General features: G+C 39.5%; 1 protein-coding gene, 2 long non-coding RNA genes and 2 gene segments (V, D, J or C); 4 read left to right on the top strand and 1 right to left on the bottom strand.

Annotated features, from left to right (window-relative positions):
* The window catches only part of LOC109636462 (uncharacterized), a 101051-nt gene that overhangs the window by 66297 nt on the left and 8295 nt on the right, over positions 1–26459 (bottom strand). The gene's annotated exons all lie outside the window — the stretch shown is intronic.
* LOC138412201 (uncharacterized) lies at positions 6875–9281 on the top strand. 2 transcript variants are annotated; one of them, XR_011244682.1, is made up of 4 exons: positions 6875–7496; positions 7620–7762; positions 8406–8459; positions 8667–9281. It is a non-coding gene; the product is annotated as an uncharacterized lncRNA (long non-coding RNA). The 2 variants fall into 2 exon arrangements; XR_011244683.1 differs by having other exon boundaries at positions 7384–7496; positions 7620–8298; positions 8667–9108.
* Positions 10718–12082, top strand: LOC138412200 (Ig kappa chain V-V region MOPC 149-like). The segment is given in 3 exon segments: positions 10718–11156; positions 11264–11317; positions 11537–12082. Coding segments are annotated over 3 exon segments (429 nt in total).
* On the top strand, positions 14472–25798 carry LOC109641480 (M1-specific T cell receptor beta chain). 2 transcript variants are annotated; one of them, XM_069535427.1, is made up of 7 exons: positions 14472–14746; positions 14954–15256; positions 22239–22301; positions 24659–25024; positions 25110–25130; positions 25252–25358; positions 25469–25798. In XM_069535427.1, exons 1-7 carry the CDS (start codon positions 14698–14700, stop codon positions 25490–25492), a joined length of 933 nt encoding a protein of 310 aa, XP_069391528.1. In that variant the 5' UTR covers positions 14472–14697; the 3' UTR covers positions 25493–25798. The 2 variants fall into 2 exon arrangements, with proteins under 2 accessions (XP_069391528.1, XP_069391529.1); XM_069535428.1 differs by having other exon boundaries at positions 14954–15261; positions 22262–22301.
* LOC138412199 (immunoglobulin kappa chain variable 12-41-like) lies at positions 16044–17875 on the top strand. The segment is given in 4 exon segments: positions 16044–16136; positions 16283–16402; positions 17046–17099; positions 17309–17875. Coding segments are annotated over 4 exon segments (561 nt in total).

Genomic DNA, 26459 nt, shown 5'->3' with positions numbered 1-26459 from the left:
CTAACGTACACCTGTCATTGACTGAGTGTTGCTGTCAATCACACAGTCATCTTCTATTTGACTCTATATGGGACCATTATGCTATAATGAAGAAGACTTGGAACTTAACATTGAGACTGTAAACTCCTGAGGAAAATGTTCACTGATGTTATAAATCCAGTCATTGTCTTACAGGTAGAAACTGACTTTCAAAAGTATCCAGACCTGGAGTCTATCTGTGCCACTTTAACTACCATGAAAATACACAGATTTACATGTCGTGACACTCCCACCTTCAACTCTTCATGACGCTGTAACACACGAGGACTCAAACACTTTCTGACTGACATGGATATTACCAACATCAAACAAGACCTTCTCATATTATTCATCCTTTTTCTGTGGGCTACAGGTAATATATAATACAAATGGACCACTATTAAAACTTTAGATGGTTTTACTCATGTTCTTATTATACTTGATTGTTTTTTTTGTTGATAACATGACTGTAATCACACACAGGTCTTACTGATGGCGACGATGTCACCCAAACACCCATACTGTGGAAAGACAAGGGTGAAAATGCAACAATGCACTGCAGCCACACCAAGGATGTCACCTATTACCAGATGTACTGGTACAGGCAGCTCCCAGGAGAAACAATGAAGCAAATACTGTTAGCGGTTGCAAACAGCAAGCCTCAATATGAATCTGGATTCAAAGAAGAGAAGTTCTCAGCCACCAAGCCTGATACTTACAATGGGACATTAACAGTAAAGAATCTGGTGCCAGAAGATAAAGGCTTGTATTTCTGTGCAGTCAGTGAACACAGTGACACACACACACGGAGTAGATTAACAAAAACCTCTATCCTTCTCTCTCACATGCTTTAGGGGGACCTCAAGCATCATAAATACTCCCAGTTACTTTTTGATTTGCTGCCAGACTTTGGATACAGCTGCAGGATCAAACATCACAAACTGCAGCGACACTCCCATCAACAACTCTTCATATCTCTGCAACTCACCTGACAGTTACACAGACATGATCGCCTCAGCTTTCTGATATTTTGGTTCTGAAGAAAAGTGAATGACAAAAAGAAGCTGTTGTTTAACAGAGTTTACCTTTTGCTTTGGCGATGGCCGAGTTTTAGAGTCGTCTACTTTAACATTTCCATTAACAGTTATACACAGGTTTTACCAATGGAAGTGAAGTCACGTAAAACTCTCAACTATGAAAAGACAAAGGTCAAAGTCCAATAAGACACTGCAGCCTCACCAAGGGGGTCATTATCTACCAGATGTACTGGTTCCAACAGCTGCCATTGGAGGGAATGAAGCAAATAGTTTCAATGAATCCAACCCCCCACATAAATATGACAATGGCTTCAGTGAGGAAAATGTTCAACAGAGAAGAGCTGTGGTCCGACTGCATCTTTGACAGTGCAGAAGCTGCAGCCTGAGGACAGTGGAGTGTATGCGAGTCAACACAGTGATGAAGGAGACTGACGAAGCTCCAAAAATCCCAACTACCAAAGTCAGTGAATAGAAGATGACTGTGTCTTTGATAAACTATCCAGACGACTGAGTATTTGTTATTGCACCTGAAGATTTTGGTTCAATCATTATTATATTTAACAGAGACATTGTCGTGTAAGTGCAAGTGTTGACAAATAACCTTTTGAATCAGTGTTAATGTAACTTAGTGAACCCTCAGTACACAGCACAGCACATCAGTCATGTGAGATGGTACAGGAAGAGGATGATGTATCATGTGACCTGAGTTTGATGAGTCTGATGGGTTACCAAGAAACAGAGGTGTGACCTATGCTGCCATGAAAACACAGCACAGATCATTCTTAAAGTCAGCCATGAAAGACAACAAGATGATCACACTCTTCTACGTAACCTTTAATATCATACTGGTCTCAGGTAATGAAATAATATTTACAGAGAATCTCAAACTACTGTTGAGCGTTCCTTTATGTTTAAACTCAAAGAGATGGAACAAAAACAATAAGGAAATACAAAATGATCGTCCTGTTCATTTACTAGATTCTGTTTATAGGTAATATAAACAGAATTGTTGAAGAAATATTTATTCATGTCTTTATTTAAAATGTAATTTTGCAGGTGCACTGCCAGTCCCCAATATGTTTTTGCATGATTTAACATTTTTAATCTGTTTTTCAAAGTGTTCATGCTCATATTGTAGTAAAATGCTTCATTGATACTTTTTCCACAGGTTCCTCTCTCAGTCACAAAGTCCAGCAGAGTCCAGCAAACATTTACAAGAATCCAGCAGAAGAAGCCAAAATCAACTGTTCACACAGTATTGACACCTACAATCAAATCCTCTGGTACAAGCAGACAGATGACAGACAGCTTCAGCTCCTGGGATACATGTATTATGATAGTGGAACTCCAGAAACTGGATCTGGTGTGAAAATGGATGGGAGCGCGAATAAAGATAAGAAGAGCACATTAACAATTGAAGGACTGAGCCAGAACAGCAGTGCAGTGTATTTCTGTGCTGCTAGTTTACACAGTGAAACACATCATCTGCTCCTTAGTACAAAAACCTGCAAGTGAGGTACTTTCATCAGCTCACAGCCCCTTACACACGTGTACCTTCCTCTCATTAGGTGGCAGTATTTGTACACTCTGTTACTCTGAACTATAGCGAGAGTTGATATGACAGTTATAACGTTGAGAGAAGAGGGTGTGGACTCATACAGGAGGTGGAACTGCTGATAGACTGATGAAAACACAATGATCCACTGCAACAAGGTTTAACCAAACAGTCAGAGAACACAAGATGATTGTTCTATTTTATTTCATCCTCAGTGTGACTTTAAACTATATTTTGGTGTCAGGTAACATCAACATTATTTTGAGATCTTTTTGGAATAGTTTTTCTGAATTTCTTTTCCAGATTTGTTTGTGTACATTAAGTCTTCAAGACCACAGCTATTTCACTCAGGTTTTGTGTTTCTCAGCTCATCAGTGTTTGTTTTTTGTTGATTGCTTCCTCGATCTTTTTTCCACAGGTTCCTCTCTCAGTCACAAAGTCCAGCAGAGTCCAGCAAACATTTACGAGAAACCAGCAAAAGAAGCCAAAATCAACTGTTCACACAGTATTGATGGCTACGATAAAATCCTGTGGTACAAGCAGACAGATGACAGACAGCTTCAGTTCCTGGGATACATGTATGCAGACATGGCAAATCCAGAGACTGGAGCTGGTGTGAAAATGGAGGGGAGTGCGAATAAAGATAAGAAGAGCACATTAACAATTGAAGGACTGAGCCAGAACAGCAGTGCAGTGTATTTTTGTGCTGCTAGTTTACACAGTGGCAGGATCATCTGCTCCTCAGTACAAAAACATCACCATCACACAGTTTTTATCTCTGTCTTAAAGCTCACAGACTCTTGCACCTGGAGTAAACCATTCTAACCTCTCAAAGTTTAGAGATTGTAATAGGAGGTCCTTTCTGTGGAGTAACGTCACATGTCCATTATAAAGAGCAGCCACAGACATTCAGCATGTCTGCTGAGGCTCATTTCATCTGAATGATTGCAATGGGTCCAATACTCATCACATTTGCAGTCTCGTCTTTCTGGCTTCAAGGTACAAGAACAAAACATAATTTTTGTTTTAACCACCAAGGATGGTTACGGTTTTGCTCTTGTCTGTTTGTTTGCTTCTCAAAAGGATTATGCAAAACCTACAAAAACTGATTTCTGCTAAACTTGGTAGAAGGTTAGCAAATGAGCCAAGAAAGAGCCCATTGAATTTTGGTGCAGATCAGGAGAAAGAGGCGGATTCAGGAGTTAAATTGTCTTTTGTATAACATGCATTTTGGTTCGGTTTACTTGAGAAACCTGGTATGCGCTCTACCTAAGGCCATTCTAGTAATTTATTTTTAACATATTCAAATGTGTACATGTGTTACTATTGCTGTTTTAAATAAATCAGTGCTTGAAATACAATAACTAAACAGTAAAAAAAAAAAGAAAATTGGAATAAACATATTTACCAAAAAGGAATAAAAATTGTTTCAGTTTTGTATTTTCTCCTAACAGGTTTCTGCCAGGATGTGACCCAATACCCTGCAACCAGCTGGAGTGATGCGTCCAAATCCTCAGAGATGAACTGCAACCACACCAAGGATGCTGGTCATAACCAGATGTACTGGTTCAGGCAGCGCCCTGGAGAGACCATGACCCTCATTGTTTTTGCAGTTTACGGAGGGGAGCCAGACTATGGCAAGGCCCCTCAAGACAAATATTCAGCCATCAGACCGAACATAAAGAGCGGGGCTCTTACTGTGAAAAACTTGCAGCCTGTGGACAGTGGTGTGTATTTTTGTGCAGTCAGCAAACACAGTGATGAAAGAGGTATTAGAAGCTGAACAAAAACTGCTTGCCAATGAATGTGTTGTATTATAATCTCAGTTTTATATTATACCAGTAGGTGGTGCTGGACCTGCAGAAATACTCAAGTTCAACACATGCAGCACAGAGCAGTGATTGAGAGAGCAAGGTGTTGTCAGTGTTCTGTGTTTGTTCAAACAGGAGGTCAACATGCTGACATTCTTTTTTTTTATCTCCACTCATTGGTAATTCAGTAATCAAACTTTATCAATAATTTAATATATATAATACAAGGTTCATCCATTTCCTCTCCTTGTTGGAGTTTTGTTCCTCATCCTGAACAGAGACGATCAATGTGATCTGATTTCAGTGACTGACATCTACAAAACTGTCAAGTATATGTTTTATGTTGATATGGACAAAATTAACTGCCTTCTAATTTTGTGTGTCCTGTCAGGTAATCATTTTAAAAAGACAATTAAATGCATCATCACATTTAAAAGATGTTTACTTCTCTCTTTGTGCAGGTGTTAGTTTGGGTCTTGACGTCCTCTGCAAATTTTCTGCAGCCGTGATACAACTGAATACAGGACAATAGTATGGTACCAGCCCTCACCAGGAGACACTCATCAGATATTTGTACTTCAAAGATGTCAAATTGAACAGCCATATGATAAGGATTTTATTTTTCTCTGGGGATTTGGGAAAAATATAAAAACTGTGAAAAAACCCTTACCCTTATGCTCAGGTTGGTAGCTGCTCTCTTGTCAATGTGTAAGCTCTTGCTCTATAGCTTTTATGTAAGACTATTTGTGTCCCTAGAGTTTTCATTGCTTTCATATTTGTCTGTATTTTTAATACTTTTATTCCTAACATACGGCTTTTGTTGCCTGCCCAGGGACTAAAGCTGAAAATTTGCCTCTATGGCTAACTCTGGCATATTTTTCGAAATTCCAAAAATCCTGACTGAATTTAACCAAAACAGTTTTCTCCTTTGTGGTTTTGAATAAGACAGCTACTTTCACACACACCTGCTCTTGTGGTTTTACTTTAGCTTGATGTAATTTTATATGATATTGCAGTTATGAAAGAGGATTCAAAAATACCTATGAATGTGTGCAACGCCTCCTCACTGCATCTACGTACGTTTGTTTCCTGCTTAAAACTGTTCACAACAGACACCCTGTTATGTGACAAGTCAGATCTCATTATGAGGATTACATTTCTCTTTTGCACTTTTCTCACAGGTAACAACTGCTTCACTGTTAAGTACTTTTTTTACTGTCTTAACTTTCACTTCTTAAAACAATAATCTGTCCCTCTGTGCTTACAGCAGGTATTTCTCTGGGGATTCAGGTCCACTAGTCTCCCTCTGATCTCTTCAAAAAAGCTGGTGATGATGTGCAGCTTGTCTGTACCCACAATCAGACCAACTTCAGAGTGATGCTGCGGTACCAGCAGCCCCCAGGGGAAGAAGCTCTGAAAATTATTGCAAGGCAAGTGTATGATTACAGCAGCGTAGAAGAGCCATTAAGTGCACACTTCAGAACAGCTGGTGATCCGAGTGGAGACACAAAATATGGATCACTTTCCATAATCAAACTAAAAGCACTTGAACAAACTGCAGTATTTCACAAAACACCTTTAATACCAGATGACAAGACTTCAGTTTCTCTTCAGCTGTCTGTCAACCTCTGATTTCTATACATCACTTCCTGCACCTCCTCATCCTCAAAACACAGCAGAGACTCCAGTCGCTTCCTCACTATTCAACATGACAGCCCCTCATCACCTCACATTCATCATTGCTGTCATCTGTATTACGGGTATGAAGTCATGAAAACACTTATCACTCTTAAATAATCATTTTAAATGGAGCAAAGAATGAACTGTAATCCAAACAAGTTTTCAATAACTTTGTAGTGTAGAGATAGGACGTTTGTGTCAGTTAAAAATGCTTTTCATTATCTCTTTGCAGGTGTTTACCTCAGTAAATCAAAATGATTCCAAGCCTCAACACCTTGACTTTCTTTGTACTCTGGGCTGCAGGTAAAGTAAAAATCTTTAAAGACAAAAACAAAATGCTCGCTTTCTCTCGCTCTCTAAATTTTGGAGGAAAATATTCCTACATTTTAAATATTGGTAGCACTGAGGTGAAACATTTTAATTTTACTTTAGTCTGTATAGATATATCATCATATACATGTTCATTATGCTCATAGCTTTTCTGTTTTCTTTCATTTCAGGAGTTTCTCATTCTGTGCTGATCACTCAGTGGCCCCACTACATCTCAAGGTTTCCCAGTGGCTCGGCAGAAATGCACTGCTACCAGAATGACACCGACTATCAGTTTATGTACTGGTACAGACAGCAGAGAGGAAAAGAACCTCAGTTAGTGGTTTATTTAGCTGGCAGCAGTGTAAACTTTGAAGAAGGATTCAAATCTGGCTTTGAGGCAGAGATAGTCCAGAAGAAGAAGTGGTCTCTGAAGATACCCAGCATTCAGGAGAAGGATGAGGCTGTTTATCTGTGCGCTGCCAGTCTACACAGTGCAGTGACAGACACCAAGTCTGTGACAAAAACATTCTGACATCTGACTCACATTAATAATAACAGGAAGCAAGTCAACCACACTGTGGAGACGTTATCAGTGACGTTTACTGCAAGTGACATTTCACTTTAATCAATGTAAGTTAAGAGAAAAGGATGAATAAACCATACGAGAATAAAGAATAAACTGCTTTCTACAATTAAGACGTATATATGACTTGTCAAAAATAAAAAAATAAAAAGATTTATGTTGAAACACATGACAAGTAACTGCCTGCAGTCGAGAAAATGAATGTCCGGGATAGATTCAACCAACAGGTGGAGGCACAGAACATGGCATGAAGCTTTTATCAAATGAAGGTGGTGATAAATTAACCGACACCCACAGCGTCTTCCCTCACCACACTGAGCCTTACTTTCCGTGTCCAATTCAGAAACACAGAGAAGGCGGGGTTTACGACCTGTACTGCAGCCAGTCATCAGGTGGCAATTGAGATGCTTTGGCTTCACTTTTGGGGGGGCAGTCGGTGTCATTGCACATCACTAACATGCTCGTCATAGGTATTTATCTGTCACTTCTTCTACAATCAGGTGGGTTTTATGTTTTATCTCATCATGGCTTCAGTTCTTTCTCTGGCTGTTTTCATGTATTTGTGTGAATTTACTGTTCTGTGCATCAAAGACAATGAAACATTCATTTGTCTTGTGCCACAGGTCTGACTGTTGTTGTTCAGCAGTCTGGAGAACAAGCCTCTCACCCAGGAGACACAGTGACGCTGGAGTGCAGCCTGGGTTCAGGGTTCAGCATGGGCAGTTACAACATGAACTGGTACCGACAAAACCACTACGCAGCTCAGGTGGAGTTTCTCGTCAACGAATATGACAGAAATGTGGGACGCTTCCAGGCATCTATCTTCGCATCCAAAAACAACTTCTCCCTTCAGATTACTGATCTGCTCCTGAACGACAGCAGCACTTACTACTGTGCTGCCAGTCACAGTGATGCACACAGACCTGACAGTCATACAAATACCAAGTCTGTAACATATGGTATCCAGGCAGGAAGAAGCTGTGGCTTGTTTGGTTTGTTTATGATAAATAAGTATGAGGAGCTTTGTGCTGAAAACAGGTCCAGCCACACTTGGGCTTATATTGGAGTGGAAATGGAGAGAAGGAAGCTTCTCTTCACATTAAGAAGCCGAGGCACCCTGAAGACAGAAGAGAACATTTTGGAGCAGCTAGTTTACACAGCGATAAAGATGGAGATGCTGTCGTACAGAAAGTTCAGAAGCTCCCAGTCGAATATTTGCGTTCACACATACAACTTCTCCAGAGAAAGTGCAGAGGATCTCTGGAGTTAAGATGCCTGAAAGCAGCTTCAGTCTCCTCTTTGGTTTGTTTAAAGCACCTGACATTCTGATGTCATTTCCTCCCCTCAGATTTCAGGGGAGTGTTGGTTCACTCACTATAATCTCAATAACTTCTGTTTCTCCTTTACAGTCAAAATGATTCCAAGCTTCACCACCTTGACTTTCTTTGTACTCTGGGCTGCAGGTAAAGTAAAAGTCTTTAAAGACAAAAACACAACACACTCTCTCTCTCTCAATTTTGGATAACAATATTCCTACATTTTAATCATTGGTAGCACTGAGGTGAAACATTTTGATTCCAGTCAAACTTAATTATACTTTAATCTTTATAGATATATCATCATATACATGTTCATTATGCTCATAGCTTTTCTGTTTTCTTTCATTTCAGGAGTTTCTCATTCTGTGCTGATCACTCAGTGGCCCCACTACATCTCAAGGTTTCCCAGTGGCTCGGCAGAAATACACTGCTACCAGAATGACACCGACTATAATTATATGTACTGGTACATACAGCAGAGAGGAAAAGAACCTCAGTTAGTGGTTTATTTAGTGGGCAGCAGTGTAAACTTTGAAGAAGGATTCAAATCTGGCTTTGAGGCAGAGATAGTCCAGAAGAAGAAGTGGTCTCTGAAGATACCCAGCATTCAGGAGAAGGATGAGGCTGTTTATCTGTGCGCTGCCAGTCTACACAGTGCAGTGACAGACACCAAGTCTGTGACAAAAACATTCTGACATCTGACTCACATTAATAATAACAGGAAGCAAGTCAACCACACTGTGGAGACGTTATCAGTGACGTTTACTGCAAGTGACATTTCACTTTAATCAATGTAAGTTAAGAGAAAAAGGATGAATAAACCATACGAGAATAAAGAATAAACTGCTTTCTACAATTAAGACGTATATATGACTTGTCAGAAATAAAAAAATAAAAAGATTTACGTTGAAACACATGACAAGTAACTGCCTGCAGTCGAGAAAATGAATGTCCGGGATAGATTCAACCAACAGGTGGAGGCACAGAACATGGCATGAAGCTTTTATCAAATGAAGGTGGTGATAAATTAACCGACACCCGCAGCGTCTTCCCTCACCACACTGACCTTACTTTTCTCAAGTCAAAACATTTTACTCACATCAGTGCTTCACAATGTCTTCACCTGTGCAGACAGTTGCTTTTCTCTTCATCTGTCTTAATCAGGGGGGTGGAGTCGGCGTAGTAAGATCCCGTTGATACAAACGCACAACTAATCTCAAGTCAGCTGTCAATCGAGATGTCCTGTTTTTATTACATGAAATAACTAATTGAAACCAAACTCATCGGAAGAATTAACACTTGGACATTCATCAGTGTGATAAGAACCAATCTTTGAGAAAATAATTTGACATTTCAGTTTGGTCCGTGTCCAATTCAGGAACACAGAGAAGGCGGGGTTTACGACCTGTACTGCAGCCAGTCATCAGGTGGCAATTGAGATGCTTTGGCTTCACTTTTGGGGGGGCAGTCGGTATCATTGCACATCACTAACATGCTCGTCATAGGTATTTATCTGTCACTTCTTTTACAATCAGGTGGGTTTTATGTTTTATCTCATCATGGCTTCAGTTCTTTCTCTGGCTGTTTTCATGTATTTGTGTGAATTTACTGTTCTGTGCATCAAAGACAATGAAACATTCATTTGTCTTGTGCCACAGGTCTGACTGTTGTTGTTCAGCAGTCTGGAGAACAAGCCTCTCACCCAGGAGACACAGTGACGCTGGAGTGCAGCCTGGGTTCAGGGTTCAGCATGAGCAGTTACAACATGTACTGGTACCGACAAAACCACTACGCAGCTCAGGTGGAGTTTCTCGTCAAGGAATATCACAGAAATGTGGGACGCTTCCAGGCATCTCTCGCCGCATCCAAAAACAACTTCTCTCTTCAGATTACTGATCTGCTCCTGAACGACAGCAGCACTTACTACTGTGCTGCCAGTCACAGTGATGCACACAGACCTGACAGTCATACAAATACCAAGTCTGTAACATACGGTATCCAGGCAGGAAGAAGCTGTGGCTTGTTTGGTTTGTTTATGATAAATAAGTATGAGAAGCTTTGTGCTGAAAACAGGTCCAGCCACACTTGGGCTTATATTGGAGTCCTTGTCAGTATTGAATCAATTTAGTAAATCCACTGTGAAGTTTCTATATGAAAAAGAGTTGTCAATGATTCCCAAGATGTTGTAATTGAGGCTTGATATTTTACAGACCTCACCTCACATTCATCATTAGCATGATCTGTATTAAGGGTATGAGGTCATGAAAACACTTAGAACTCTTAAATGATCATTTTGAATGGAGCAAAGAATGAACTGTAATCCAAACAGGTTTTCAATAACTTTGCAGAGTAGAGATAGGACGTTTGTGTCAGCTAAAATGCTTTTCATTATCTCTTTGCAGGTGTTTACCTCAGTAAAGAAAGACAAGTGTTTCAGAGACCATCTGAACTGCTTGTGAAACCCAACGGTGAAGTCAACCTGAGCTTCGCACATCAAATCCAGTGCTATGACACGATTCCCTGATATCAGCATTCAGTAGGAGACAATTCTCTGAAGCTGATTGGCTTTATTAGTTATAAAGTTCTGACGGCCACGTTGAAGTGAGTGGAAATGGAGAGAAGGAAGCTTCTCTTCACATTAAGAAGCCGAGGCACCCTGAAGACAGAAGAAAATATTTTGGAGCAGCTAGTTTACACAGCGATAAAGATGGAGATGCTGTCGTACAGAAAGTTCAGAAGCTCCCAGTTGAATATTTGCGTTCACACATACAACTTCTCCAGAGAAAGTGCAGAGGATCTCTGGAGTTAAGATGCCTGAAAGCAGCTTCAGTCTCCTCTTTGGTTTGTTTAAAGCACCTGACATTCTGATGTCATTTCCTCCCCTCAGATTTCAGGGGAGTGTTGGTTCACTCACTATAATCTCAATAACTTCTGTTTCTCCTTTACAGTCAAAATGATTCCAAGCTTCACCACCTTGACTTTCTTTGTACTCTGGGCTGCAGGTAAAGTAAAAGTCTTTAAAGACAAAAACACAACGCGCTCTCTCTCTCTCTCTCTCCCTCTCAATTTTGGATAACAATATTCCTACATTTTAATCATTGGTAGCAATGAGGTGAAACATTTTGATTCCAGTCAAACTTAATTATACTTTAATCTTTATAGATATATCATCATATACATGTTCATTATGCTCATAGCTTTTCTGTTTTCTTTCATTTCAGGAGTTTCTCATTCTGTGCTGATCACTCAGTGGCCCCACTACATCTCAAGGTTTCCCAGTGGCTCGGCAGAAATGCACTGCTACCAGAATGACACCGACTATCAGTTTATGTACTGGTACAGACAGCAGAGAGGAAAAGAACCTCAGTTAGTGGTTTATTTAGCTGGCAGCAGTGCAAACTTTGAAGAAGGATTCAAATCTGGCTTTGAGGCAGAGATAGTCCAGAAGAAGAAGTGGTCTCTGAAGATACCCAGCATTCAGGAGAAGGATGAGGCTTTTTATCTGTGCGCTGCCAGTCTACACAGTGCAGTGACAGACACCAAGTCTGTGACAAAAACATTCTGACATCTGACTCACATTAATAATAACAGGAAGCAAGTCAACCACACTGTGGAGACGTTATCAGTGACGTTTACTGCAAATGACATTTCACTTTAATCAATGTAAGTTAAGAGAAAAGGATGAATAAACCATACGAGAATAAAGAATAAACTGCTTTCTACAATTAAGACGTATATATGACTTGTCAGAAATAAAAAAATAAAAAGATTTATGTTGAAACACATGACAAGTAACTGCCTGCAGTCGAGAAAATGAATGTCCGGGATAGATTCAACCAACAGGTGGAGGCACAGAACATGGCATGAAGCTTTTATCAAATGAAGGTGGTGATAAATTAACCGACACCCGCAGCGTCTTCCCTCACCACACTGACCTTACTTTTCTCAAGTCAACACATTTTACTCACATCAGTGCTTCACAATGTCTTCACCTGTGCAGACAGTTGCTTTTCTCTTCATCTGTCTTAATCAGGGGGGTGGAGTCGGCGTAGTAAGATCCCGTTGATACAAACGCACAACTAATCTCAAGTCAGCTGTCAATCGAGATGTCCTGTTTTTATTACATGAAATAACTAATTGAAACCAAACTCATCGGAAGAATTAACACTTGGACATTCATCAGTGTGATAAGAACCAATCTTTGAGAAAATAATTTGACATTTCAGTTTGGTCCGTGTCCAATTCAGGAACACAGAGAAGGCGGGGTTTACGACCTGTACTGCAGCCAGTCATCAGGTGGCAATTGAGATGCTTTGGCTTCACTTTTGGGGGGGCAGTCGGTATCATTGCACATCACTAACATGCTCGTCATAGGTATTTATCTGTCACTTCTTTTACAATCAGGTGGGTTTTATGTTTTATCTCATCATGGCTTCAGTTCTTTCTCTGGCTGTTTTCATGTATTTGTGTGAATTTACTGTTCTGTGCATCAAAGACAATGAAACATTCATTTGTCTTGTGCCACAGGTCTGACTGTTGTTGTTCAGCAGTCTGGAGAACAAGCCTCTCACCAAGGAGACACAGTGACGCTGGAGTGCAGCCTGGGTTCAGGGTTCAGCATGAGCAGTTACACCATGTACTGGTACCGACAAAACCACTACGCAGCTCAGGTGGAGTTTCTCGTCAAGGAATATCACAGAAATGTGGGACGCTTCCAGGCATCTATCTCCGCATCCGAAAACAACTTCTCCCTTCAGATTACTGATCTGCTCCTGAACGACAGCAGCACTTACTACTGTGCTGCCAGTCACAGTGATGCACACAGACCTGACAGTCATACAAATACCAAGTCTGTAACATACGGTATCCAGGCAGGAAGAAGCTGTGGCTTGTTTGGTTTGTTTATGATAAATAAGTATGAGACGCTTTGTGCTGAAAACAGGTCCAGCCACACTTGGGCTTATATTTGAGTCCTTGTCAGTATTGAATCAATTTAGTGAATTCACTGTGAAGTTTCTATATGAAAAAGAGTTGTCAATGATTCCCAAGATGTTGTAATTGAGGCTTGATATTTTACAGACCTCACCTCACATTCATCATTAGCATGATCTGTATTAAGGGTATGAGGTCATGAAAACACTTAGAACTCTTAAATAATCAATTTGAATGGAGCAAAGAATGAACTGTAATCCAAACAGGTTTTCAATAACTTTGCAGAGTAGAGATAGGACGTTTGTGTCGGCTAAAATGCTTTTCATTATCTCTTTGCAGGTGTTTACCTCAGTAAAGAAAGACAAGTGTTTCAGAGACCATCTGAACTGCTTGTGAAACCCAACGGTGAAGTCAACCTGAGCTTCGCACATCAAATCCAGAGCTATGACACGATTCCCTGATATCAGCATTCAGCAGGAGACAATTCTCTGAAGCTGATTGGCTTTATTAGTCATAAAGTTCTGACGGCCACTTTGAAGTGAGTGGAAATGGAGAGAAGGAAGCTTCTCTTCACATTAAGAAGCCGAGGCACCCTGAAGACAGAAGAGAATATTTTGAAGCAGCTAGTTTACACAGCGATAAAGATGGAGATGCTGTCGTACAGTAACCTCCATAATGATGCAGAAGATAATAGCACACAAACAGAAAACCACTGAAACCATGTGACAGTCTTCATTATAAGTGGGATGTATTTTTTCATTCAGAGAGCAATGATGACACACTGACAGGACAGTTGTGGGCATGTTGATGATGTTTCCAACACGCAACAGAACCAAAACTGAAAGAGAAAAAAACATCTCAGGATGAAAAAAGGGGGGCATACATGTAGAAGACGCTGACCAGGACAATCTCCTACTTGCATTCTTCATATGTGAAAGGAAAACTCAGAGTTCATGTCTGAAAACAGCTTAAATCACAGTTTTCTGATCCGTGCCACTGCAAAGAACATTACATCTACCTGGGGAGCTTCTAAAGCCACACGCAGAGGCCGGACATAAATGTGTTTTTCTTTACAGCACATCGACACCGGTGTTTGCCCATTTCACTGTTTTTAGTTTTGCTTCTGTCACATGTAAGAAACAGCATTAACCCCTCCTAACTCGATCACAATGAGTCCTGCAGCTCCTGCAGATTTTAGGGACTATAGCTGGAGAATGTCCCCAGAGAGTTCAGAAGCTATCAGTCGAATATTTGCATTCACACATACAACTTCTCCAGAGAAAGTGCAGAGGATCTCTGGAGTTAAGATGCCTGAAAGCAGCTTCAGTCTCCTCTTTGGTTTGTTTAAAGCACCTGACATTCTGATGTCATTTCCTCCCTTCAGATTTCAGGGGAGTGTTGGTTCACTCACTATAATCTCAATAACTTCTGTTTCTCCTTTACAGTCAAAATGATTCCAAGCTTCACCACCTTGACTTTCTTTGTACTCTGGGCTGCAGGTAAAGTAAAAGTCTTTAAATACAAAAACACAACACACTCTCTCTCTCTCAATTTTGGATAACAATATTCCTACATTTTAAACATTGGTAGCACTGAGGTGAAACATTTTGATTCCAGTCAAACTTAATTATACTTTAGTCTGTATAGATTTATCATCATATACATGTTCAATATGCTCATAGCTTTTCTGTTTTCTTTCATTTCAGGAGTTTCTCATTCTGTGCTGATCACTCAGTGGCCCCACTACATCTCAAGGTTTCCCAGTGGCTCGGCAGAAATGCACTGCTACCAGAATGACACCGACTATCCGTATATGTACTGGTACAGACAGCAGAGAGGAAAAGAACCTCAGTTAGTGGTTTATTTAGCTGGCAGCAGTGCAAACTTTGAAGAAGGATTCAAATCTGGCTTTGAGGCAGAGATAGTCCAGAAAAAGAAGTGGTCTCTGAAGATACCCAGCATTCAGGAGAAGGATGAGGCTGTTTATCTGTGCGCTGCCAGTCTACACAGTGCAGTGACAGACACCAAGTCTGTGACAAAAACATTCTGACATCTGACTCACATTAATAATAACAGGAAGCAAGTCAACCACACTGTGGAGACGTTATCAGTGACGTTTACTGCAAATGACATTTCACTTTAATCAATGTAAGTTAAGAGAAAAGGATGAATAAACCATACGAGAATAAAGAATAAACTGCTTTCTACAATTAAGACGTATATATGACTTGTCAGAAATAAAAAAATAAAAAGATTTACGTTGAAACACATGACAAGTAACTGCCTGCAGTCGAGAAAATGAATGTCCGGGATAGATTCAACCAACAGGTGGAGGCACAGAACATGGCATTAAGCTTTTATCAAATGAAGGTGGTGATAAATTAACCGACACCCGCAGCGTCTTCCCTCACCACACTGACCTTACTTTTCTCAAGTCAACACATTTTACTCACATCAGTGCTTCACAATGTCTTCACCTGTGCAGACAGTTGCTTTTCTCTTCATCTGTCTTAATCAGGGGGGTGGAGTCGGCGTAGTAAGATCCCGTTGATACAAACGCACAACTAATCTCAAGTCAGCTGTCAATCGAGATGTCCTGTTTTTATTACATGAAATAACTAATTGAAACCAAACTCATCGGAAGAATTAACACTTGGACATTCATCAGTGTGATAAGAACCAATCTTTGAGAAAATAATTTGACATTTCAGTTTGGTCCGTGTCCAATTCAGGAACACAGAGAAGGCGGGGTTTACGACCTGTACTGCAGCCAGTCATCAGGTGGCAATTAAGATGCTTTGGCTTCACTTTTGGGGGGGCAGTCTGTATCATTGCACATCACTAACATGCTCGTCATAGGTATTTATCTGTCACTTCTTCTACAATCAGGTGGGTTTTATGTTTTATCTCATCATGGCTTCAGTTCTTTCTCTGGCTGTTTTCATGTATTTGTGTGAATTTACTGTTCTGTGCATCAAAGACAATGAAACATTCATTTGTCATGTGCCACAAGTCTGACTGTTGTTGTTCAGCAGTCTGGAGAACAAGCCTCTCACCAAGGAGACACAGTGACGCTGGAGTGCAGCCTGGGTTCAGGGTTCAGCATGGGCAGTTACAACATGTACTGGTACCGACAAAACCACTACGCAGCTCAGGTGGAGTTTCTCGTCAACGAATATGACAGAAATGTGGGACGCTTCCAGGCATCTATCTCCGCATCCGAAAACTACTTCTCCCTTCAGATTACTGATCTGCTCCTGAACGACAGCAGCACTTACTACTGTGCTGCCAGTCACAGTGATGCACACAGACCTGACAGTCATACAAATACCAAGTCTGTAACATACGGTATCCAGGCAGGAAGAAGCTGTGGCTTGTTTGGTTTGTTTATGATAAATAAGTATGAGAAGCTTTGTGCTGAAAACAGGTCCAGCCACACTTGGGCTTATATTGGAGTGGAAATGGAGAGAAGGAAACTTCTCTTCAAATTAAGAAGCCGAGGCACCCTGAAGACAGAGGAGAATATTTTGGAGCAGCTAGTTTACACAGCGATAAAGATGGAGATGCTGTCGTACAGAAAGTTCAGAAGCTCCCAGTCGAATATTTGCGTTCACACATACAACTTCTCCAGAGAAAGTGTAGAGGATCTCTGGAGTTAAGATGCCTGAAAGCAGCTTCAGTCTCCTCTTTGGTTTGTTTAAAGCACCTGACATTCTGATGTCATTTCCTCCCTTCAGATTTCAGGGGAGTGTTGGTTCACTCACTATAATCTCAATAACTTCTGTTTCTCCTTTACAGTCAAAATGATTCCAAGCTTCACCACCTTGACTTTCTTTGTACTCTGGGCTGCAGGTAAAGTAAAAGTCTTTAAATACAAAAACACAACGCGCTCTCTCTCTCTCTCAATTTTGGATAACAATATTCCTACATTTTAATCATTGGTAGCACTGAGGTGAAACATTTTGATTCCAGTCAAACTTAATTATACTTTAGTCTGTATAGATTTATCATCATATACATGTTCAATATGCTCATAGCTTTTCTGTTTTCTTTCATTTCAGGAGTTTCTCATTCTGTGCTGATCACTCAGTGGCCCCACTACATCTCAAGGTTTCCCAGTGGCTCGGCAGAAATGCACTGCTACCAGAATGACACCGACTATAATTATATGTACTGGTACATACAGCAGAGAGGAAAAGAACCTCAGTTAGTGGTTTATTTAGTGGCCAGCAGTGCAAACTTTGAAGAAGGATTCAAATCTGGCTTTGAGGCAGAGATAGTCCAGAAGAAGAAGTGGTCTCTGAAGATACCCAGCATTCAGGAGAAGGATGAGGCTGTTTATCTGTGCGCTGCCAGTCTACACAGTGCAGTGACAGACACCAAGTCTGTGACAAAAACATTCTGACATCTGACTCACATTAATAATAACAGGAAGCAAGTCAACCACACTGTGGAGACGTTATCAGTGACGTTTACTGCAAATGACATTTCACTTTAATCAATGTAAGTTAAGAGAAAAGGATGAATAAACCATACGAGAATAAAGAATAAACTGCTTTCTACAATTAAGACGTATATATGACTTGTCAGAAATAAAAAAATAAAAAGATTTATGTTGAAACACATGACAAGTAACTGCCTGCAGTTGAGAAAATGAATGTCCTGGATAGATTCAACCAACAGGTGGAGGCACAGAACATGGCATGAAGCTTTTATCAAATGAAGGTGGTGATAAATTAACCGACACCCACAGCGTCTTCCCTCACCACACTGACCTTACTTTCCATGTCCAATTCAGGAACACAGAGAAGGCGGGGTTTACGACCTGTACTGCAGCCAGTCATCAGGTGGCAATTAAGATGCTTTGGCTTCACTTTTGGGGGGGCAGTCAGTGTCATTGCACATCACTAACATGCTCGTCATAGGTATTTATCTGTCACTTCTTCTACAATCAGGTGGGTTTTATGTTTTATCTCATCATGGCTTCAGTTCTTTCTCTGGCTGTTTTCATGTATTTTGTGAATTTACTGTTCTGTGCATCAAAGACAATGAAACATTCATTTGTCATGTGCCACAGGTCTGACTGTTGTTGTTCAGCAGTCTGGAGAACAAGCCTCTCACCCAGGAGACACAGTGACGCTGGAGTGCAGCCTGGGTTCAGGGTTTCGCATGAGCAGTTACACCATGAACTGGTACCGACAAAACCACTACGCAGCGCAGGTGGAGTTTCTCGTCAACGAATATCACAGAAATGTGGGACGCTTCCAGGCATCTATCTTCGCATCCGAAAACTACTTCTCCCTTCAGATTACTGATCTGCTCCTGAACGACAGCAGCACTTACTACTGTGCTGCCAGTCACAGTGATGCACACAGACCTGACAGTCATACAAATACCAAGTCTGTAACATACGGTATCCAGGCAGGAAGAAGCTGTGGCTTGTTTGGTTTGTTTATGATAAATAAGTATGAGGAGCTTTGTGCTGAAAACAGGTCCAGCCTTATATTGGAGTCCTTGTCAGTGTTGTTTCAATTTAGTAAATTTCAATTTTCAGTGTTGTTTCAATTTAGTAAATCCACTGTGAAGTTTCTATAAGAAAAATAGTTGTCAATGATTCCCAAGATGTTGTAATTGAGGCTTGATATTTTACAGACCTCACCTCACATTCATCATTAGCGTGATCTGTATTAAGGGTATGAGGTCATGAAAACACTTAGAACTCTTAAATGATCATTTTGAATGGAGCAAAGAATGAACTGTAATCCAAACAGGTTTTCAATAACTTTGTAGTGTAGAGATAGGACGTTTGTGTCAGCTAAAATGCTTTTCATTATCTCTTTGCAGGTGTTTACCTCAGTAAAGTGTTTCAGAGTTTTAAGTAACTATGATTAAAAGAAAACAACCAAATATATAGAACTCAAATTAAGATTACATTTTAATATTAACATAAATGCACATCTTTTCTATGTAGCTGTCGAGAGGCACTTAAAACAAACTTCTGAAAGAATATGAGTGAGGAAAAAGAGTTTCTATTAAAAGTAGAGAGGAAGAGGAGGAGCTTATTTCATGGCAGCATAGTAAGCTACACCTGCAGTCTGACAGAAGACAGCAGTTTAATTGTCGAAGAAGATTAGTTGACGGCTCTGATTCTTTTTCGCTGTGACAATGAACATCTTAGTCTTGGTTGCAGTTACAATCTTCTCCAGTATGTATATTTAAGAGCTGCTTTTGCTGTTTTTATTTTTCTTGTTCTGGTTTGTTCGTTCATTTACGTGTTGCTCTTTTCTTGTTTTCCAGGTTTCTCCGTCTGTGTAAAAATTCAACAGCCTCCGTTTGTATTTAGCCATGGAAGAGAAACAACTGTAACGTTGCAGTGTGAACAGGATGACAATCTATATTTCAACATGTTCTGGTATAGACAAAGAAACAGTGAGAAAATAGAACTAGTGGCATATTCGCAGGGTAAAGATTCATCGACGATTGAGGCTCCTTTCAACAAAACCAAGTACACCATGTTAAGGCCTACAATTCTCAGCTCCTCTCTGCAGATAAACTCTGCTGAGGCTGGAGACTCAGCTGTGTATTACTGTGCCTCTAGTATGCACAGTGGTTCAGAAAGCCTCAGCAGCTTAACAACAACCTCAGGAACAAACCAGGAAGAGAACAGATGGAGGGGGATTTTGTATTTTTGTATGGATTTCATGAAGGACAGTATCACTATTTTTTTATGGGATTCATTTTTCAAGTAAAAGAGGCAAATATTAATAGGCTGTAGTTTTTCAGTTGTGATTTAAAAAATGATGTCCCTACTTTTAGAATTTATAATGGACATTTTTTACTATATTGTGACATTTGAGGCAGCTGTGGGCTCAGGAGGAAAATCATGTCGTCCTCTAATTAGACGTTCAATGGTTCTGTTTTTGCCTCGTTTAGTCCTCATGGCAAATTGTCCCCAAAGTGCTCCTTATGGCTTTGTCAGCAGCATGTGAATGAGATGCATGACTGAAAGAGCTGCATGTAAAAGCCCTGTGTGAATGTTAACTGTACTGTAACAAACACTGGTTTTTAAGAGTAGAAAATCATTAGTGAAATGCAGCCCATCAACATTTCAGAAGCCCAACAATATACAGATTAACCCAGAAAATATGAGATGCTTTTTGCTGCAATTGTGAAAATATCCATTAGTTAGTTCAACAAGCAAGTATCCCATCAACAATGTGACATTACTGCAGAACAGACCAGACCTGCTGCCCCACGGTTCAGTGCTGGATCAATTCAGATTAATGAGCAGGTGAAAACATGCTGGAGGAACAGGATCAAGTTCAAGAGAAGATCATACACTGACCTCTACAGGGTTCATGTGAGACTACAGTTGGGTGTGGTAGTAAAAAAATAAGTCAACAATGTACTTTATTGTGCAATACTGCTAAATCATGTAATGAGCCACAAAGTTGTGAAATTGTGTTGTATATATATGTAAATGTGTTGTATTGTACATACAAATATTTGCAAAAAGGAAAAGGGGACAAACTCCAGACTCATTTGACAAAAAGAGCATTGACATTGACAAAGATGTCATTCATACTGTATATCTTAAAATTACATTCAATTCAATTTTTTACAGCTCCAAATCATAATATACATTATCTCAAGGCACTTAACATTGAAGGGCAAGATCGTATTTAATATAGAGAAACCCAAGAGTTCCCACAATGAGCAAGCACTTTGCTCATTCCTAATTTACAGATGCTGTTATAAATATGCGTATTGAGAAACGGAAGTTATGTAAGTTAAGTTAGACATTATCAGGAATGACATTCTGATTTATTTCTTTAATAGTTTGTATTATTGTTTGTATTATATCATAAATTATAAACCTAATCAACTAATATGGCATTATATAGATTTGATTTGTTGTTAAACTTGCATTGACAGATTTTTGTGACCACTTGGGGCAATGAAACAAGTTTCAACCTGACATAATGTCATCATGTTATGGCATATGTGTTGGCTATCTACACGTCCAGCAGACACATCATCATTAGCTTTCATTTAGAGGTGCCACATCAGTCACATCAGTAAATGTTCCTCTGTGTATATATATATATCTCTCAGATGAATGGGTGGATAAGAAGGTGTGACCATGTATGATGTCACATCCTTTGAGAAGCTAAAAAAAAAAAAAAACCTCAACAGACAAAAAAACTGTTTTTTTTTTTTCCTTCCCTCTGTAATCACTTCTTTTCTTAGCCAACACAGAAATAGCAGCAGTCAGATTAGAGTCTGTTCAGCTGTCTGCCAGACCAAGCTGTACAGATGCTCTCACAGAGAGATGGAGGCTGAGATATGGAGACGCTGGGTGGGGGAAGGCGAGAGTGAAGAAAAACGACATCAAGTTTTTGTGTAATGTTTTTTCACTGTGGGGACAGGGGGCCACGGTGATACATTCCCATAGAGCCGCTGTACAAAAACCTCCTCCCATTGACATCCATTGTATAGATGGCTGTTTGTGACCTGGGACTCTCCATCCAGCAGAAAACATCAATACTCTCAAGGAGTGTTTGAGGTCAGGTCATTCTGACACTGGAAGTTCAATACAGATTAAGAATTTGGCTGAAACATAGTCTAAACAAATACTTTTTAATACATTAAATGCAAATGGATGATTGTTTGACTTTGGCTGAATAAAACTAAACAGATTTGGACAATATGAAGCTCATCCTGCAGGATTTAACCTTTTTCATGCTCTGGATTATTAGGCTGTGTCCTAACTTTGTGTTTATGGGACGTTTTGTGACTTTTTGGTGAAGGAGAAAGTCAATGTGACACTGGAAATGAAGCTTACTTTGGAAAAGGAACAAAACTCACTGTTTTAGGTAAGTCTGAGCTCTCACAACATCACTTTACCAAAACAAACCTAAAAACAGAAAAGCTGGTTCCACACCAGGAAAAAGTGTTGTTCTGAAAAAGCTGAACTATTGAGCTGAACAGAGAACACTGTGACCAATACTCAGCCAGCTTACTTTGGCCAGGGAACCAAACTGACGGTTTTAGGTAAATATTCCCTTTTATTACTGTAGATTCATAACTGTCACATTGCTTTGGAATCCCAGGATAAACAGATGGTATTAGCAAAAACTTTTCAAAGACTCTAACAGAGAAAGACTCAATGGTTTCATGCTCAGTATTTTTACACTGTGACAACGCCAACGAAGCGTACTTTGGAAAAGGAACAAAACTGACTGTTCTGGGTGAGTCCGATTTATTAAAATGGAACAACTTCAATAACTTTGTAACTGAAATGCTGCATTAAGAAACCTAATCAGGTCTTGACAGTTTAAGTTCACCTCAGTGGGTTTTAGACGACAAGCTTTAACACTGTGTCAATAACGAAGCTTATTTCGGCCAGGGAACGAAGCTGACAGTTCTTGGTGAGTAAAACTTTATTCTCATGAATTCAGCTCTTAAACACTAAAGCAAAATAAAGCAGACATGTTTTGGTGAAAAACACTTAGTTTTGCACTCAACTTGTAAAAACCAGAATGTAGTGCCATGATGGTTTTTTTTAAAGTGCATGCAACATGTTGGTTAGATTTACTACTAAATTGAATATAAAGAAACAAAGTAAAAGTAGCACACTGTGCTGTTTTCAGCACTGATAAAGTTCACTGTGACACTGGTTCAGGCTTATTTTGGTGGAGGAACAAAGTTAACTGTTCTAGGTAAGAAAACAATGTAATGTAAGATTTTACTTTGTTCAGATGTTTGTGAAACTGTAATTTTACTCACTTAAGGCTTGACTTACAATCAGTCATATAATCATGATTGAACCATGATTGTGGCTGTTAATGGGCTCCATATGGTGATAAAGTCACTAAATATTATTTATGTTCAAAAGCTGAAAATGGATGGATAGAGGAAGATTTAGTTTGTAGTATATTAAAAGTAGTATATCACATTCATATCTTACAGTTTTTACACACTGAGTGAAAAAGTGGGAATAATTTCAAAGTGACATTGGTAAAGAGGCAAGAGGAAGAGGTTTTGTCACAGTTGAACATCTCTGTGCTCATACACCGAGGCTTACTTTGGATCTGGAACTAAACTCACTGTCTTAGGTAAGAAAACCGGCAAAGATTAAAACTCACAGTGCAGGATGCTCTTATTGGCATGTCAACATTATAGTCGATGAATAGAAGATACTCCTTGATCATTTCATTTGATGTCTGTGAACTCATTTAGATGTGACAAAGGTTAATTCAGAATTTAATTTATGCCTGGTAAAAAAGACTTGTCTGTGTTCATAAGAGTAGTGCGGGAATAAAACATTTGGCTCTATGCCCAGAATATTACTGTCACAGCGAGTTCTTATCAGCTCTGTGAAATACTGTGAGTTCCCAGTCTGAGGCTTACTTTGGAGCTGGAACTAAACTCACTGTTTTAGGTAAGATTTCTTTATAATTACATGAAATAGCCTAAAATGTCAAAACATTAAATGAAAATGTATTTTCTGTCACTTTTCCTACCAGTTTAGTTGCATTGTTTCATCTCAGGCTCTTAAATGAAAAAAGTTAAAAATTGTGAAGAGCAAATTTATTTTGGTAATAGTATGTATTCAAGTGGGTACACAGTAAAACGTTTTAGTTTATCTGATAAAAGAGCACAAAAACAGTCTGCAGCTTTCAGTGCAGAAGGGTGAGCAGTTTTTTCTGTAGCCATGTATCAGTGTGAACAACAACTACCCAGCTTACTTTGGCAGCGGCACTAAACTGACAGTGTTAGGTAAGAAAAAAAATCTAAATCATAAATGCAAGTGTTTGTTTTGTGAGCGTAATTTAGCCTAAGTGTGCAAAATGATTGTTGAGGAAATGTGTCAATGTTTTATTTAGTGAGTTTGGGTTTGTCGTAAAAAATTGCAGAATAATGTAAAATCTATGCGAGATATGTCGAGTAAAAATACTGTACTGGGTTAACATACCAATCTTTGTTGTAAATTAACTGTTATTCCCCATTATTCAGTACAGTTCGTGGTTTATAGCTAAGACGTTTGGCATTTACACTATAATTATTATAGACCATGATATTTGTAAAACAAAGTAAAATTGAGTGTTTTGTTTAGTCACATTAATCAAGACATGAAAAAAGAAAGTTTAAAAAACATATCAAGTGAATTAATCATTAGGATGATGCTAATTTCTGAATAGATTTACATATAAAATGTTTTAAAAATACACACAAATGCAGTAATTAAACATGTAAGAGGTTCAAACATTGGAGGTAGTTTGTTATGTTGTGTTTCCTCTATGTTCTGGTATTTTATCTTCTGTTTTAGAGTTTGGTGTTGTACGTTGGTTTGTTGTAGATCTATGTTTGATCCTTAATTGAATCAATTTATTTCTTTATCTTTGCAGAACCAGGGCAGGCAGTCAAGTCACCAATAGTGAAAGTGTTCAGACCATCATCAAAAGAGTGTCGAAACCCGATAGACAATGAAAGAGAGAAGACCTTAGTTTGTGTGGCCAGTGATTTCTACCCGGACCATGTCAGTGTTTACTGGCAGATTATTCAACTGAATGTCACCAGTGGTGTGAATGTCACCAGAGGTGTGACAACAGACGAAGCTGCCCTGCGGAAGGACAAAGTCTACACAATCACCAGCAGACTGAAGGTCTCTGCCGAAGACTGGTACAAACCCGAGTGGAATTTTGAGTGCATCGTCCGCTTCTTCAATGGGACACATGATACTTATCATAAGGACTCAATCTCTGGTGAACAAGGTTCGTTCATGACCTAAACCTGATCTGGACAAACATGTAAATAATCTTCTGTTCTTGTCTAATCCGTTTCTTATTTTTCTACCAGGTCCAGACATCCTGACCAGAGGTAAATAAATGATTCTGTTATTCATTGTTCACCTCACTGCTGCTCACATCAACTGTCTCTACAAAGTACCCTGGATGTTTCCTCTTTGAATCACGTATCTAAATGTTTGACCTTTCTTCAGAAAAATATCTGAGGATCACTCGTCAAGCCAAACTCTCCTACAGCGTGTTGATCATCAAGAGCAGCGTCTACGGAGCCTTCGTGGCCTTTTTGGTTTGGAGACTCCAGGTTTGTTAAATATAACATTTCTGATTGACTGACAAAAAAATGGTTCCATATGTGTAAGTATGTAAATGAAGACATCTCATAGGAAACTGTTTCCTTTGTGTCTGTTGCAGAGTTCAACTGAAAAGCAGAACTGAGACCTGAGCGGAGAGGAAAATTAACTTTGACTTAATGTAAATAAAACTGAAAACATAGTGGCTATATTTCTATAAAGCTGAATGTTGCAGTGTATTTTTACTCATTTATAAATTAGCTATTGAAATTCTGCACAAAGTAGTGAACAGGTTCTCTGCTTATTCTAATCAAAAACTTAAATCTATGACTGGCATGCAGATAGTTTGGCATCAGGGTTTTTATTTTTCTGCGTATTTGTTTTTGGTAGTGAATTAATTGTTTGCTTATTTTTTTTTGTCAATAAAAGTTTTTTCAGGGGATCAAATCAATAATGTGCCTTTATTTCTCTGTAAGAGATTGTCCGTTAAACCAATTTTTCTGTCGCACCTCATTCTACAATGAGCACTGGAAATATCATTTCCGGAGATAGTGTGAGGTATTTTTAGCAGCTCACAAACCAGCCTGTTTTCTGAGAATCACCTATTTTTCACCTACACATGTTGAAACAGCTCAGTTCTAGAAAACGTCACAAGCTGGTTCAGGTTTTTCCAATGAGGAAACTGAGAAATGATTCAACAGTGACTTTTTAAAAGATTGTTTTTGGCTGTTGAGCCTTTAGGTCGGGGAAATAGTTTGGAGGACAAGCAGCAAAGGGCCGGGTCAGAACCAAAGCTGCAGCTGCTGCAGGAGAACTGAAGACTGAGCTGTTGTTAACTGTTGTTAAATCATTTGATCTTAAGGGTTTGTGTTAGTCATATCTACTTTTTGGACTTTGTACAATCATCAGCAGTGTAGTACAGAAAAGTAAATGTGAAGAGTGTGAGTCTAGCACACAACAACAGGAAGTCGTCGTTCTCCTCTGAGCACAAAAGAAGGACACAGCTTTTGTTGGTGAGAAGACAAACCGGGGATTGAAACTGCGCAGAGGAGTCGAGAGCGACAGCAGAACAGAGGATGTGGTCACGGAGCAGCCTGCAGATCGTTCTCTGT

Source organism: Paralichthys olivaceus, chromosome 12, assembly GCF_024713975.1.
Source record: "Paralichthys olivaceus isolate ysfri-2021 chromosome 12, ASM2471397v2, whole genome shotgun sequence".
In the NCBI taxonomy this organism is placed as follows: Eukaryota; Metazoa; Chordata; class Actinopteri; order Pleuronectiformes; family Paralichthyidae; genus Paralichthys; species Paralichthys olivaceus.
Note: the sequence above shows the minus strand (reverse complement) of the source record. Positions and strands in the feature narration are given on the sequence as shown.